Raw genomic sequence first — 12,438 nt, forward strand, 5'->3', positions numbered from 1 at the left:
CTTAAATTCATATCACTACATTCTAATTTTCTAACAAAGCAGTTCTTGATTTCATCCATATCACCAAATGAGGTGAGTTAATGAGCATGCCACCTCAACTTTTATTCTGTGCCACTTAAACAGACTGAGAACAGCAAAGGCAAGGGCTTAGAAATAGGCTGCTGCCCACTCTCTTAGCGAGGGAATGGTGCATCATGCAGAAAATGTCACAAAATGTGACAAAAAGAATTCAAAGCAGGTTTCTTAAAACTTGGCCTTTATTAAACTCTGTACTGAGCTCCATTTTATTTCACATTACGATACACCAGCTTTGCGAGTGGAAGAGAGAAAAAAAAGTTTGCTCTGCTTTTAGAAAGTTAAGCCTTTGTCAAATTATTCTCTCCCACTACAAGTGTGGAAGAAAAAAATCCATTGTAATAACTACTACAATTTCACGCTGTCAAGAAATACAAAAAAATCTCAAACATAAAATGAATGGACATTGATTTGTTAGCAGTTCTATGGAATACTATTACAATCCACCTCAGGCCCAATGCTGTTCTGAACCACAGTATCATAATATACAAACAGTCTAGAGCATTCACACTATTACTCTACAGTATATTAAACATTGGGAAGGGACACCAACTCCTTACAATGTACAGTACAAGTATGGATAAAAATTGATAAAATAATCACATCTGTACACAATATATGTGCAAACTGTATCCTTTAAATACATGGTTCTGGAAGAGTTGAAATATATACAAAGTATGCAATGGAGTCACCACGGCTGTACCCATGGACTGAAAATTATACTCAGCCACCTGATGGTAACCATAATTCCTTGTAGTTTTTGTTGTTGTGCTATGCTGCTTTTAATTGTACAATGTTTGGATTGTAGATAATTTGGCATAGTTTCAAAGATTGGACCAACCAGCTTTGTTTAACAGGGCAAATAATACACATTTTACCATTAGGCAGTGTAACCATAAAGCTAGACAACTGAACTCTACAGGATATGTAATCAGGGCAGGTGATCCTGCTTTTGAAATGATTGAAATCGTAATTCAAGGTTTGTAACATCTTGTGAATTAGAGCGAACAAACCTGGAAAACTGAACCAAGTCTGAAAATATCTTTCTTTCTTGTTTTAAAAATACATAAAAAATACAAGTATTATGTCCATTGCCTTGTCTGAATAAATATACTTCACAAGTTGCAAGATAATACAATTTTTTTTATTTTACACAAAATTCTCAGATCTAGAAATTTTTGTTAAATAACTTCATTGCTGTGATATATTTGAAACTTTTTTGTAATAAAATAAAAACTCTGCAATTACATATAAAAAGAGACAAAATAGTCTTGCTACAGAAATTAGTCTACTGAAAACCAGCTTCTCCAATGACTGTAAACATTACAAAATTTAAATAAGAAATCTCATTTGCATAATTGTGTGCTCAAAATCCAACAGCAAAATAGCGGAAGACATTTTTCATTACAGTTTCAGTTTTCAATACACTAAATTTCATGTAACAATCTATTTTGTCCCATTTCCAAATTACACAAAATAGGGCACGCTGCTCACCGTGTACTTTGGCAGTTCAACATAGCTAATGCTCCCACAACTAAGACTGAATTGGAACTACTAACCCAACATACGAACTGAGCTGACTGGGCTCATACTTTGCATCAACCGTTCCATTATCAACAAAGCTTTCTTCTGGTTCTGCGTGTGTCTTCCGAAGAAAATGGTCACATTCATTTTATTAATTCACTGAGAGGCTTCCACAAAGTGCTTTTTCATGTAATAGTGTGGACAATAGTCATCAGTGAACCATGTCACTTTTCCAAATTACATTCAACTCTGTGCCTTGCAATGCTAAAGGAACTGAAAGTTAACCAGATGGCGTAGGAAACATTTAGTTGAATCCCACTGGTAATGCACAAGTCCAATCAGCTGAGTGCTTCCTATGCTAATGTTCCAGGGTTTATAGCACTTGTGTCATGGCAGCAGCTGCTGTGGAAAGGGATAGTGAAGGTTGGAGGGGCGTTTCATCACCTGCACTCCACTGCCACACTATTCTGGGCTGGTGAAGAGGAAGTTGGACTCATTCCAGTTTCTGAAGAAGCAGAGGATGTGCCCGGAGCTGCAGATGTAACTATAGAGTAAAAGATCATATAAATTAGCAAACAGATTTGCATTAAATATTGTACAATGTCAGTATGTGCACTGATAATTATTATAACTGGTCCTTGTAAGATCTCAGAAAGTTTATAACAGATTGTTTTGTTCATTGAACTTTCAACACGCCGTCCCAAAGGCTGACAGGTTCAAACTTGATTCTCCACAAGTGCCCAATCCAGACTAGATCATCAGGAGACGAGCCCAACAGAAAACCAGATGCTTCCCCACAAGGAGGGGTGGGAAAAAAGCTCATAAAACCTGGCCAGTCACCAAGTGCTGTTTTGCTGGCTCACCAGCAACATGAGATGAAATCTGGGAAGTCTGTCATCTTCTTGGGGAGGGAGCATTAAAAGACAGAAAATAACAAGAGTAAGAAACACATTTTTAGATCTTACCACAGCATGAAAATTAACACTTTTAAGAAATATTAAACATAAAGATTTAATGACAGATGCTATTTTGGTTAGTTTCACGATGAATATTATGTAATCAATTTCAATCACATTACTATACTGTAACAATGATAATTTGTGCCCCTGTAATCTCTTCATTGTAAGATTTACATTGGGTTGGTCATAGTTTGGGAACTCCGAGAATGCAACTAAAAATAAAGGGAACATTATTGATTGGTGAAATGCAGCAAGTGGCATTTCCCAGGGATCTAAACTGGGGGGGCTCAACTTCTCATTTTGATATTAATGATGGTTGAAGAAGCTAGTGTTGTATACCCAGGTTTACAAATTACACAAAATTAGGAGGAATAGCAAGTTGTACAGTTGTGATAAGGTTACAAAGCAACACAAACAGATGAAGTGAATGGGCAAAAATGTCAGGTGGGATTCCAGTCTGAGGTCACCCACTTTGGACAAAGATAGATAAATTGGAATATTTTCTTTATAGCAAAAGATTAAGAGGAGCAAAAGGATTTTAATGTTCATGTAGACAAGTCATTAAAAGTTAGTGTGCATGCACAAAAAGTAATTAAAAACTGAAAAGGAATGTTTGGCCGTTAACTTATCTCAAAGGAGTTGGAATATAATGGGGAGGAAGAGATGCTTCATTGGGCAGAATCTTAATATAACCTATCTGGAGTAGTTTGTTAAGTTTTGGTACCACACTTCGGAAGGATATATTGGTTTTGGAAGGGGCCAGCACATATTCAGCAGAATGATACTGGTTTAAAAGGGGTAGATTTTATGGAAAGGTTATATAAACCCCTATATTACCTAGAGTTTATAAATTGAGCTGTTAAAAGTGGCAAAAGATTCAATAGCTTGGATACAGGGAATCTCGTCTCTGAAGAAGAACTGAGAACAAGGAAGCATAATTTCATAATTTTGAAATCAGAGCTCGGCTAATCAGGAGTAAAAGTGAGATACACGTTTTCTCAAGAGTAGTGGAAAATAGGGAACACCCCAAAATGCTCTGGCCTATTGAAATTTCAAAACGGTGATTCATATGGAATGGGGCACATATCAAAAAGTGCATAAGTGGAGTTAAAGTACAGATCAGTATTAATCTGATTAGGCAGCTGAATGGCCTACTCCTGTTCCCATATAAAAGGGATCTGATACATTGTTATTCATGCTACTGTGCAAGTCATAAATTATATTGGACATTACCTTCTCTTTCTTTCTTTTTTAACCGTTTTCTCCTCCTGTCTATGGATGCTACTTCAGATTTCAAAGACATATAATATTTTCTGATCTCCTGTAATTTGTCTTGTAGGAAGGCTATTCGTTCAGCACCTGTCAAGTTGTTAAGGTCAGCTGTTGAAAAGGTAGATGATTAAATTCACATGTGCATTTTTAAAAATCAGTTTCCAATTATATTACAATAAATAGACCAGGATCTGAAATGAAATGTATATTATTTATTGTTCTTCATCAATACAAACTCATTTTCAATTTCATTTCCAGGAAAGCAACTTAATGCCCAACTTTTTAGGTCTTTCATATCCACCAATAAATCACATAAATGCATCATTAGGATTACTGCTATGGGTCAGTTCTGTGTTTACAAACAGCACTAGGATGGTAAACCTAAAAATGCATCAATTTTATGAGACAAGAATTCATCTCACAATCGTACTGTCAATGCACCCGGACACAGAGGTTCAATTCGAGGCAGATTGTAATACATGAAGTATGACTGAATGAATGCTCTGAAATAGGTTAATTAAAGAAAAGCAAAATACCACAGGTACTGCAAATCTAATATTTTTATTCAGAAAAGTTTATAGCAAGGGATAACAAAACAATAACATACAGCAAACACCCTTGCGAAATACACCTGCCTACAACCAACCCCTACAACACCCACCAACAACCAACCCCTACAACCCCAATGTTTAATAAACAAACAAAACTTAACAAAAACCAAACCGACCCCCCCCCCCCACTAGCAACTGACAGTGACTACTTCTGTGAAAAAGGAGATGAAAGGCTGCTGCCTCGAGTAAAACCCTTCCACTGACTCTCATAGTATACTTAATCTTGACAATAAACAAAAATACCATCAGATCACTCAGTCAGGTCGATACACTGGGCAGTGTCGGGGACCTCCACCCGAGCAGAACTTGTTTCTGGGCTATTAACGAGGCGAAGGCGAGGACATTCGATTTCAACCCCGCTTGCAGCATCGGTGCATCTGATAGACCAAAAATAGCCACCAACGGGCAGGACACCAGATGCATACCCAGAATCCGCGACATGATGGTGTTGAAAATGGAGATCCAAAAGCTGACAAGTTTAGAGCAAGATCAAAACATGTGGTATGATTCACCGGTCCCCAAGCACAACGTTCACATCAATCCTCCACCTCTGAGAAGAAACCATTAATTCCTTCATGCCCTGGTCAAGTGCACCCTGTGCACCACTTTGAACTGGATCAAGCTGAGCCTTGGAGGTAGAGTTGACGCTGTAAAGAGCCTCACTCCATCCATCCCCCAAACAATCAGATAACCCTCCCACCTTTCTCTTCACTTCCTCCAACAAAGCATATTCCATCGACAGGATCTGGTCATAGATATCCTCCCTTCACCCAACTCGGGCAGAAACAGGACCCTATCCAAAAGTGACGGCGATGGGGAAATGAAAGAATCTCCTTATTCAAAAAGTCACAAATCTGCAATTACTTGAATACAGTAGTTCTTGGGAGCTGGAACTTCAACAACTCCTCCATCCCAGCGAACCTCCTTTCAATAAACATGTCCCCAAATGTCTCCAAGCCCATCCTCCCCCAAACCCTGAACGATAATAACAAATGATTCTGCAAATGGGGGCCCACACTGACATGGAGCCCAGCCTAAAATGCTGCCTAAACTGCCTCCAAATCCTCAAAGTGGCTACAACTACCGGGATCATGATTAATCTTGCAGGGGAAACTGAAGTGAGGCAGTGACCAGGGTCCGCACATTCAAGGCTCTACACGAGGCTACCTCCATATAGAATCGGGATCTCTAAACCACCCCCGCATCATCTCAATATTTACAGCCGAATAATAAGAGTAAATTAGGCAGTGCCAACCCTCCCACCCCGCCCTACGAATCCGTGGGGTCTTGCCTGCTCAAATATAGGAGGATATCATTTTATTGACCCTACAAACGAAAGATTTGGGGAGAAAGACTGGCGACATGGAAACAAAAATAGAAATTTCAGGAAGTTTCAAATAATTAATGGAGAATCAAAGGATTAATGGAGCCATGGGTCACGTGACTGCCATCGCCTAATCAGATTCATAAAAAGCAGAACTGGCCAGAATGTTCAGAGGACAAAACTTCAATAATTTTTGTTCGGGCACGAGCCCAGTGGCTTAATTTTAAACATCAGCACCATATGAAAAGCTGCATATTTGAAGCATTAAAAAATGATAAATATGGAACACCTTCCCTGTATAAAAACTCTCAAGTCACAACTCTGACCTCAAAAAAAATCACTCCAATTGCACATTCTAACAGGAGGCAGACACTTCTAATGTAACCACATAAACCTCATACATTACCATATCTGAACATTTTAGAGATAGCACCAGTGAATCATTTTCCATAGAATATACAACACAGAAATAGGCCATTTGCCAAGCTGGCATTTATTGTACTACATGAGCCTTCGCATCTATACCTATCACTTCTTAGTCATACAATTAACTAGCTTCCTCTTAAATGCATCAATACTATTTGCCTCAACTACTTTCTAGGTAATAAGGTCAACATTGTCGTCTGACCGACATCTGCCCCTCTACCGTGGCTGGGTGTCCTTGGAGGGGGAGAGCACAGTGCCTACTGGCATCATTGAGCACATGCATTCCCGGTGGGTACCATGGGGACTGGGGTGCCTCATCGACCCTCTTAATCACGTTTTGGTTTCATGTTTTAAGTTTCATTTGTGATTTGCCTTTTGTTTCAGGCAGTATCCCTTTAAGTGGCTACCCTTTTTGATTTGTCCCTCGGTTTACTTGATTTACTTTAATTGGTTATTTTATTTCTTCAAAATAGCAGCAAGGTTGACATTCTCACCACTGTTTGGGAAAAGAAGTTCCTTCTGAAATTCCGATTTGATTTTTTAGTGGACTATCATGTATTGATTGCCTCTAGTTTTGCTCTTCTCCACAAATTGAAACATACTCCACATTATATCAAAACCTTTTACGATTTTAAAGATCGTGATTTGGTCATGTTTCATTCTGCAGTCCAATTCATGCTGGATTCACTTCAGCATCAACTTGGCAACATAAATAAAATGATCAACATGACATGTCAACTCTCTATGGATTAAGCCAGTTAGTCTTATTCCACCTGTAGCCCAGCAACTTTATTCCCTTCAAATGCCTATCCAATGTCCTCTTGAAAATCGGTCATCGTCTCTGCCTCCACTGCCCTCATAATGACCTGGAACTGGGGCAGCACAGTGGTGTAGTGGTTAGCACTGCTGCCTCATGGCACCGAGATCCCAGGTTCCATCCCGGCCCTGGGTCACTGTCCGTGTGGAATTTGCACATTCTCCCAGTGTCTGCGTGGGTTTCGCCCTCACAACCCAAAGATGTGCAGGGTAGTGGATTGGCAACGCTAAATTGCCTCTTAATTGGAAAAATGAATTGGGGTACTCTAAAAATTTTTAAATTTAAAAAAAAAAAAAAATGTTTTTATTGGCACTTTCAAAATTAGATATATTGCCATTCATTTTCATTTATTGTACAGTACTTCTTGGGTTTCTCTATTAACAGTCTGTCACCGTCTGACTCAGCGTACAATCCTCCCTACCCCCCCCCTCCAGCTCCCCTCTCTCTAACCCCTCCAGCTCCCCTCTCCCTAACCCCCCTCCTCCCCATGCCCAACCCCCCTAATGCCCTCCCTTTTTTTAAATAAATGTTTTAACATACAGTTTCGTACAAGGTATATAGGTACAGGTATATAGATACAGGTATATAGATATACCTTGCAAAGCAACACACATAGGCTTGAGGAAATATAACTGGATGGGAGGGGTCTTTCCTCCCCTCTCTTCTATTCTTTCCTTTTTACCGATCATCTGATTGGGGTGGAGGGGGCACTAATGATTTCTACATTCTTTGGGTACTTTAAATTTATTTTTAAAAATGACCTGGACTCTCTGCCCACGGCTTAATGCAGAATAAAGTTCTTCCTCACATACCCCCCCATCTCTTGCCCAAAATCCTTAATCTCTGCCCCCTGGTCCTTGTAATATCAGCTAAGCGAACAGTTTTTTGACCTTGCTGCTATTTTGAAGAAATCAAATTTGTCATAATCTGTACATCGCTATCAAATCTCCCCTCAGTCTCCTTTACTCCAAGGAGAACAACCCTAGTTTTTCCAACCTAACCTTGTAGTTAAACTCATCCATCCCAGAAATCATTTTAATAAATGTCATCCTCTGTGCCCTCCTAAGGATCTTCATTTCCTTCCCGAAAGTTTAGCGACCAGAACTGGAGGCAATATGCTAGTTGTGGCCTAACCAGAGTTTTATAAAGATTCAGCATAATTTCCCTACTTTTGTTCTCAATGCCTCAGTTATGAAACCCAAGATCCGATATGCTTTGCTAACTACTCTCTCAATACATCCTGCCACCTTCAAAGATTATGCACATGCGCCCCAGTACCTGCACATTCATTAGGACAGTGCTATTAATTCTACATTGCCTGTCTTTATCCCTTCTGCCAAAATCCAGCACTTCGCTTCTCTTGTTTTAAAAAATATATATATTTTTATTCAAATTTTTATCAAAACATAATTTTTTGCATAACTGTTAACAACATTTAACACAAGGTAATCGTTAACATTATATACAGAAAAAAGAACAAGAATATGTAACATTTCCCCCCCCCCTCCGAGTTGCTGCTGATGACATTTAATGCTCTCCTAGAAAGTCGAGGAACGGCTGCCACCTCCGACAGAACCCCGTCATAGACCCTCTCAAGGCAAACTTTATTTTCTCGAGACTGAGAAACCCAGCCATGTCACCAATCCAGGTCTCCACACTCAGGGGCTTTGAGTCCCTCCACATTAAAAGGATCTGTCTCCAGGCTACCAGGGAGGCAAAGGCCAACACGTCTGCCTCTTTCACTTCCTGAACTCCCGATCTGACACACCAAAGATCGCTATCTCTGGACTCGGCACCACCCGCGTGTCTAAGATCTTGGACATTGCCTTAGCAAATCCCTGCCAGAATCCCTCAAGAGCCCGGCATGCTCAGAACATATGGACATGGTCTGCTGGGCTTCCCGCACACCTATCCTCAACCCCAAAGAACTTGCTCATTCTGGTTGCCGTCATGTGTGCCCGGTGGACCACCTTAAACTGGATTACGCTAAGCCTGGCACATGATGATGAGGAATTAACCCTGTTTAGGGCATTCTGTAGCCACTTAAAATGGCTAACTCCCGATTAGAATGGCCAAACCCCGATTTAAAATGGCGAACAGAAGAGGCTGATGGGAAAATTAGCCAACAGGACTCAAACAGACAGCTGCAGGTAAAATAGTGTATTCGCCTCTGGGGAAGCCAGACCGAATCGATACCTGCAGCCATCAACATAACAACACCCCAGCCATCTGCATATAAAGTAGCAATCCCGGGAACAATATGCTACAAATTAGTAACACAAAGCCGACCCAGACCTTTCGGCGCCAGCAGGAGCTGACACAAAGAGAGGTGAACGACCACCCCTCGATCAAGGAATCGCTCCAGCATTGGAGAATATCGAACCAAGTGATTGGGACCAAGTCCAATCACTTGGAACCAGGTACAAGGTCCGCCCCGAGAGGCGGGAAGCCCCTGGGGACTATAAGAATAGGGGCCAAGTTCAAATCGACCCTTCTTCTCCTCTCCGCACCCTTCGAGACCCTTCTGCTGACCCTCTACAACAGCCGCAAGAAACGTAAGTTTTACTCCAACCCTCGCTATGAGATAGGCACTCCTGTCTATCGACCTGTACCAGCTTTGAATCCCGCAGGCTCAGAACCCATACGAAAGACCATTTGTTTCCCTGACCTGGTGGGCCATTTCCAAAGTTAAGTATTGGCCTGTTAGTTGTAGGAAGTAGCTTAGAAGTAGAATTAATGTATAAGTATGGATTACTGTATATAATAAATGTGCGTTGATTTAACTCTTCCTAAGCGGTGTGTTGGATTATTAATCATTACTCGGACTTGAACCATGTGGTGCTATCAGAAAGATACCTGGCGACTCAAGAGCAAAGGTGAAAGAACAAGAGCAATTAAACTAGGGCTAAAACGAGCAACAATCTGCCCACAGGCCCGCATCCAGCTCCCCGCCTAGCTCCACCTCCCACTTGTCCTTAAGTTCCCCCACTGGGGCTTCCTCCGCCTCCTGTAGTTCCTGGTTGATGTCTGACACCTTCCCCTCCCCTACCCAGGTGCCGGAGACCACCCTATCTTGTATCCTGCGTGGGGCTAGTATCCTGCATGGGGGTAGCAATGGAAATGTCACCACCTGTTTCATAAGAAAGGCGCGTACCTGAAGGTATCTGAATGCATTTCCAGGAGGCAAATTGAATTTCTCCTCCAGCGTTTTCAAGCTGGGAAAAGTCCCGTCTATGAACAGGTCCCCATCCTTTTAATACCTGCCCTATGCCAGCTCACTTCTCTTATTTAAAAAAATATTTTTATTCAAATATTAACATTTTAACAATTAAACCCAAAACAAAACAAAACGCTGCCCCCCCCCCCCCCCCCCCACCCCCTAGCAGTTGGCAGCAACCAGTTCCCCTAGATGCAATACAAACAAACCCCATCTCTTGTGGAACCTCTCACTCACCCTACTCCCAAAGAGCAAATTTCACCTTCTCCAAATACAAGAATTCCATTAGCTCCCCAGCCACACTGAGGCAGAGGGTAGAGAAGTTGACCTCCACCCCAACAGGAGCAGCCTGCGAGCGATCAACGAGACGAAAGCTAAAACATTTGCCCCGCACCCGTCTGCATCTCCGGCAAGTCCGACACCCTGATTATGGCACCAGGAGACTAGGCTCTAAGTCCACAAACATGATTGCCGACATGGTACTGAAGAACGACCCCCAAAACTTCTCCAACTTCGGGCAGGATCAGAACATGTGTATGTGATTGGCTGGGCTCCTCCCACACCGCTCAAATACTCTCCACCCCGTCAAACAACTGGCTCATCCTCGACTTTGGCAGGTGCGCTTTGTGCACTACCTTTAGTTGCATCAATCCCAGACTCGCACACGAGATCGAGGCATTGACCCTCCACAGCACCTCACTATCCCTCCTCTAGCGCCATCCCCAGCTTCTCTTCCCACTTGGCCGTAAACGCTTCTCCCCCCCCCCCCCCCCCCCACCAGAGACATCCTATCCTCCTCCAAGATCCTCCCATAAATCGCTGAGACGACCCCCCCCACCATCACCGCCAACACCCCCTCCAGCAACAAGGAGTGGTGACATCGGAAAGGTCAGACACCTTTTTCTTAAAATTCTGCACCTGTATGTAACTGGAACCCTCTCCTCGCGGCACCCCAACTCCTGCAGACTCGCAAACCGTCCTTCTAGGAACAAATCCTTTATTTCTACCACCCCTCGCTCCTCCCATCCCCGAAATCTCGCATCCATCCTCCCAGGCTCAAACCCATGGTTCCCGCGAATTGGCATCAACCCTCTAACTAAAAGTGCTGCTGAAACTGCCTCCATATTTTCAGCACGGTCACTACCATTGGACTCCCCAGACTACCTCCCTGGGGCAAATGGAAGTGGCGCCGTTGCCAATGTCCGTAACCTCGACCCCTTGCAAAAACCTGTCTTCATCTTCATCACAAAACCTCCCTTGCCCTACTTCAACCCCACACCGTCTCAGCATTCGTCGCTCAGTAATAGTAGAACAAGTTCAGAAAGGCCAAGCCCCTGCACTCCCCAACTTTCACCCTCCCTGGAGCACCATCCACCTAATCAGGGACGTATCCTGAATTCATCTCGTACGCACTCTTTATTGGGTCCTTATACAACAGTTTCACCTAATTCCAAACCTCTCTAACACCGCAAACAAATAGATCCACTCCACACGATCAAATGTCTTTTCTGCATCCAGTGCCGCCACCACCACCTCCAACTCCTTCCCTTCTGCCGGAAAAAGCACCACATCCAACAGACGCCACACATTAGATGACAACTGTCTGCCTTTCAAGAACCCAGTCTGCTCTTCCCCAATCAGCTTCGGGAGGCACCCCTCCAACCCGAGCGCAAACACCTTTACCAGAATCTTGGCATTCACATTCAATAATGATATCAGCCTGTATGACCCACAGTCTACTGGGTCCTTATCCTTTTTCAACAACAGAGAAATGGATGCCTGTCCCATTGTCCCCGGCAGTATCCCCATCGCTATCGCGTCCTCGAACGCCTCCACCAGCAGCAATGCCAACTTATCCAGAAACAGCTATTAAAATTCCACTGAGAAACCATCCGGCCCCAGTGCCTTACCCGTCTGCAACCCCCTATCCCGCCCGCACTTTCTCCAGCCCACGTGGGCTCCTCCAATCTTGTCCTCTCCCACCTCAGGAAACTCCAACCAACCCAGAAAGTCCCTCGTGCCTGTCTCATCCCCTGGAGGACCAACTTGTACAGTTTTGGATAAAACTCTTCAAGTACCTTATTCCCATGCTCCGGTGCCACCACCAGCTCCCCTGTCCTGTCCCAGATCCGAACAATCTCTCTCGTCTCCACCTGTCGGCGGAGCTGGCCTGCCAACAAATGGCTGGTCTTCTTCCCATACTCGTATACAAC

The 12,438-nt window shown here is 42.9% G+C and overlaps 1 protein-coding gene across 10 annotated transcripts in view; it reads right to left on the bottom strand.

The window, feature by feature from the left end:
• Window positions 1-239: 239 nt before the first annotated feature.
• Window positions 240-12,438, bottom strand: part of arid4a (AT-rich interactive domain 4A) — a 187,505-nt gene continuing 175,306 nt past the window's right edge. For all 10 annotated transcript variants that reach the window (XM_072489314.1, XM_072489269.1, XM_072489277.1 and 7 more), the window contains 2 exons: window positions 3,792-3,938; window positions 240-2,143 (listed from right to left, as the gene is read on the bottom strand). In XM_072489314.1, coding sequence (XP_072345415.1) covers window positions 2,040-2,143; window positions 3,792-3,938 — 251 coding nt within the window. In that variant the 3' untranslated portion in view covers window positions 240-2,039. The remainder of the gene's footprint in view (window positions 2,144-3,791; window positions 3,939-12,438) is intronic.

This window comes from Scyliorhinus torazame, chromosome 2 (genome assembly GCF_047496885.1).
Source record: "Scyliorhinus torazame isolate Kashiwa2021f chromosome 2, sScyTor2.1, whole genome shotgun sequence".
Lineage (NCBI taxonomy): Eukaryota > Metazoa > Chordata > Chondrichthyes > Carcharhiniformes > Scyliorhinidae > Scyliorhinus > Scyliorhinus torazame.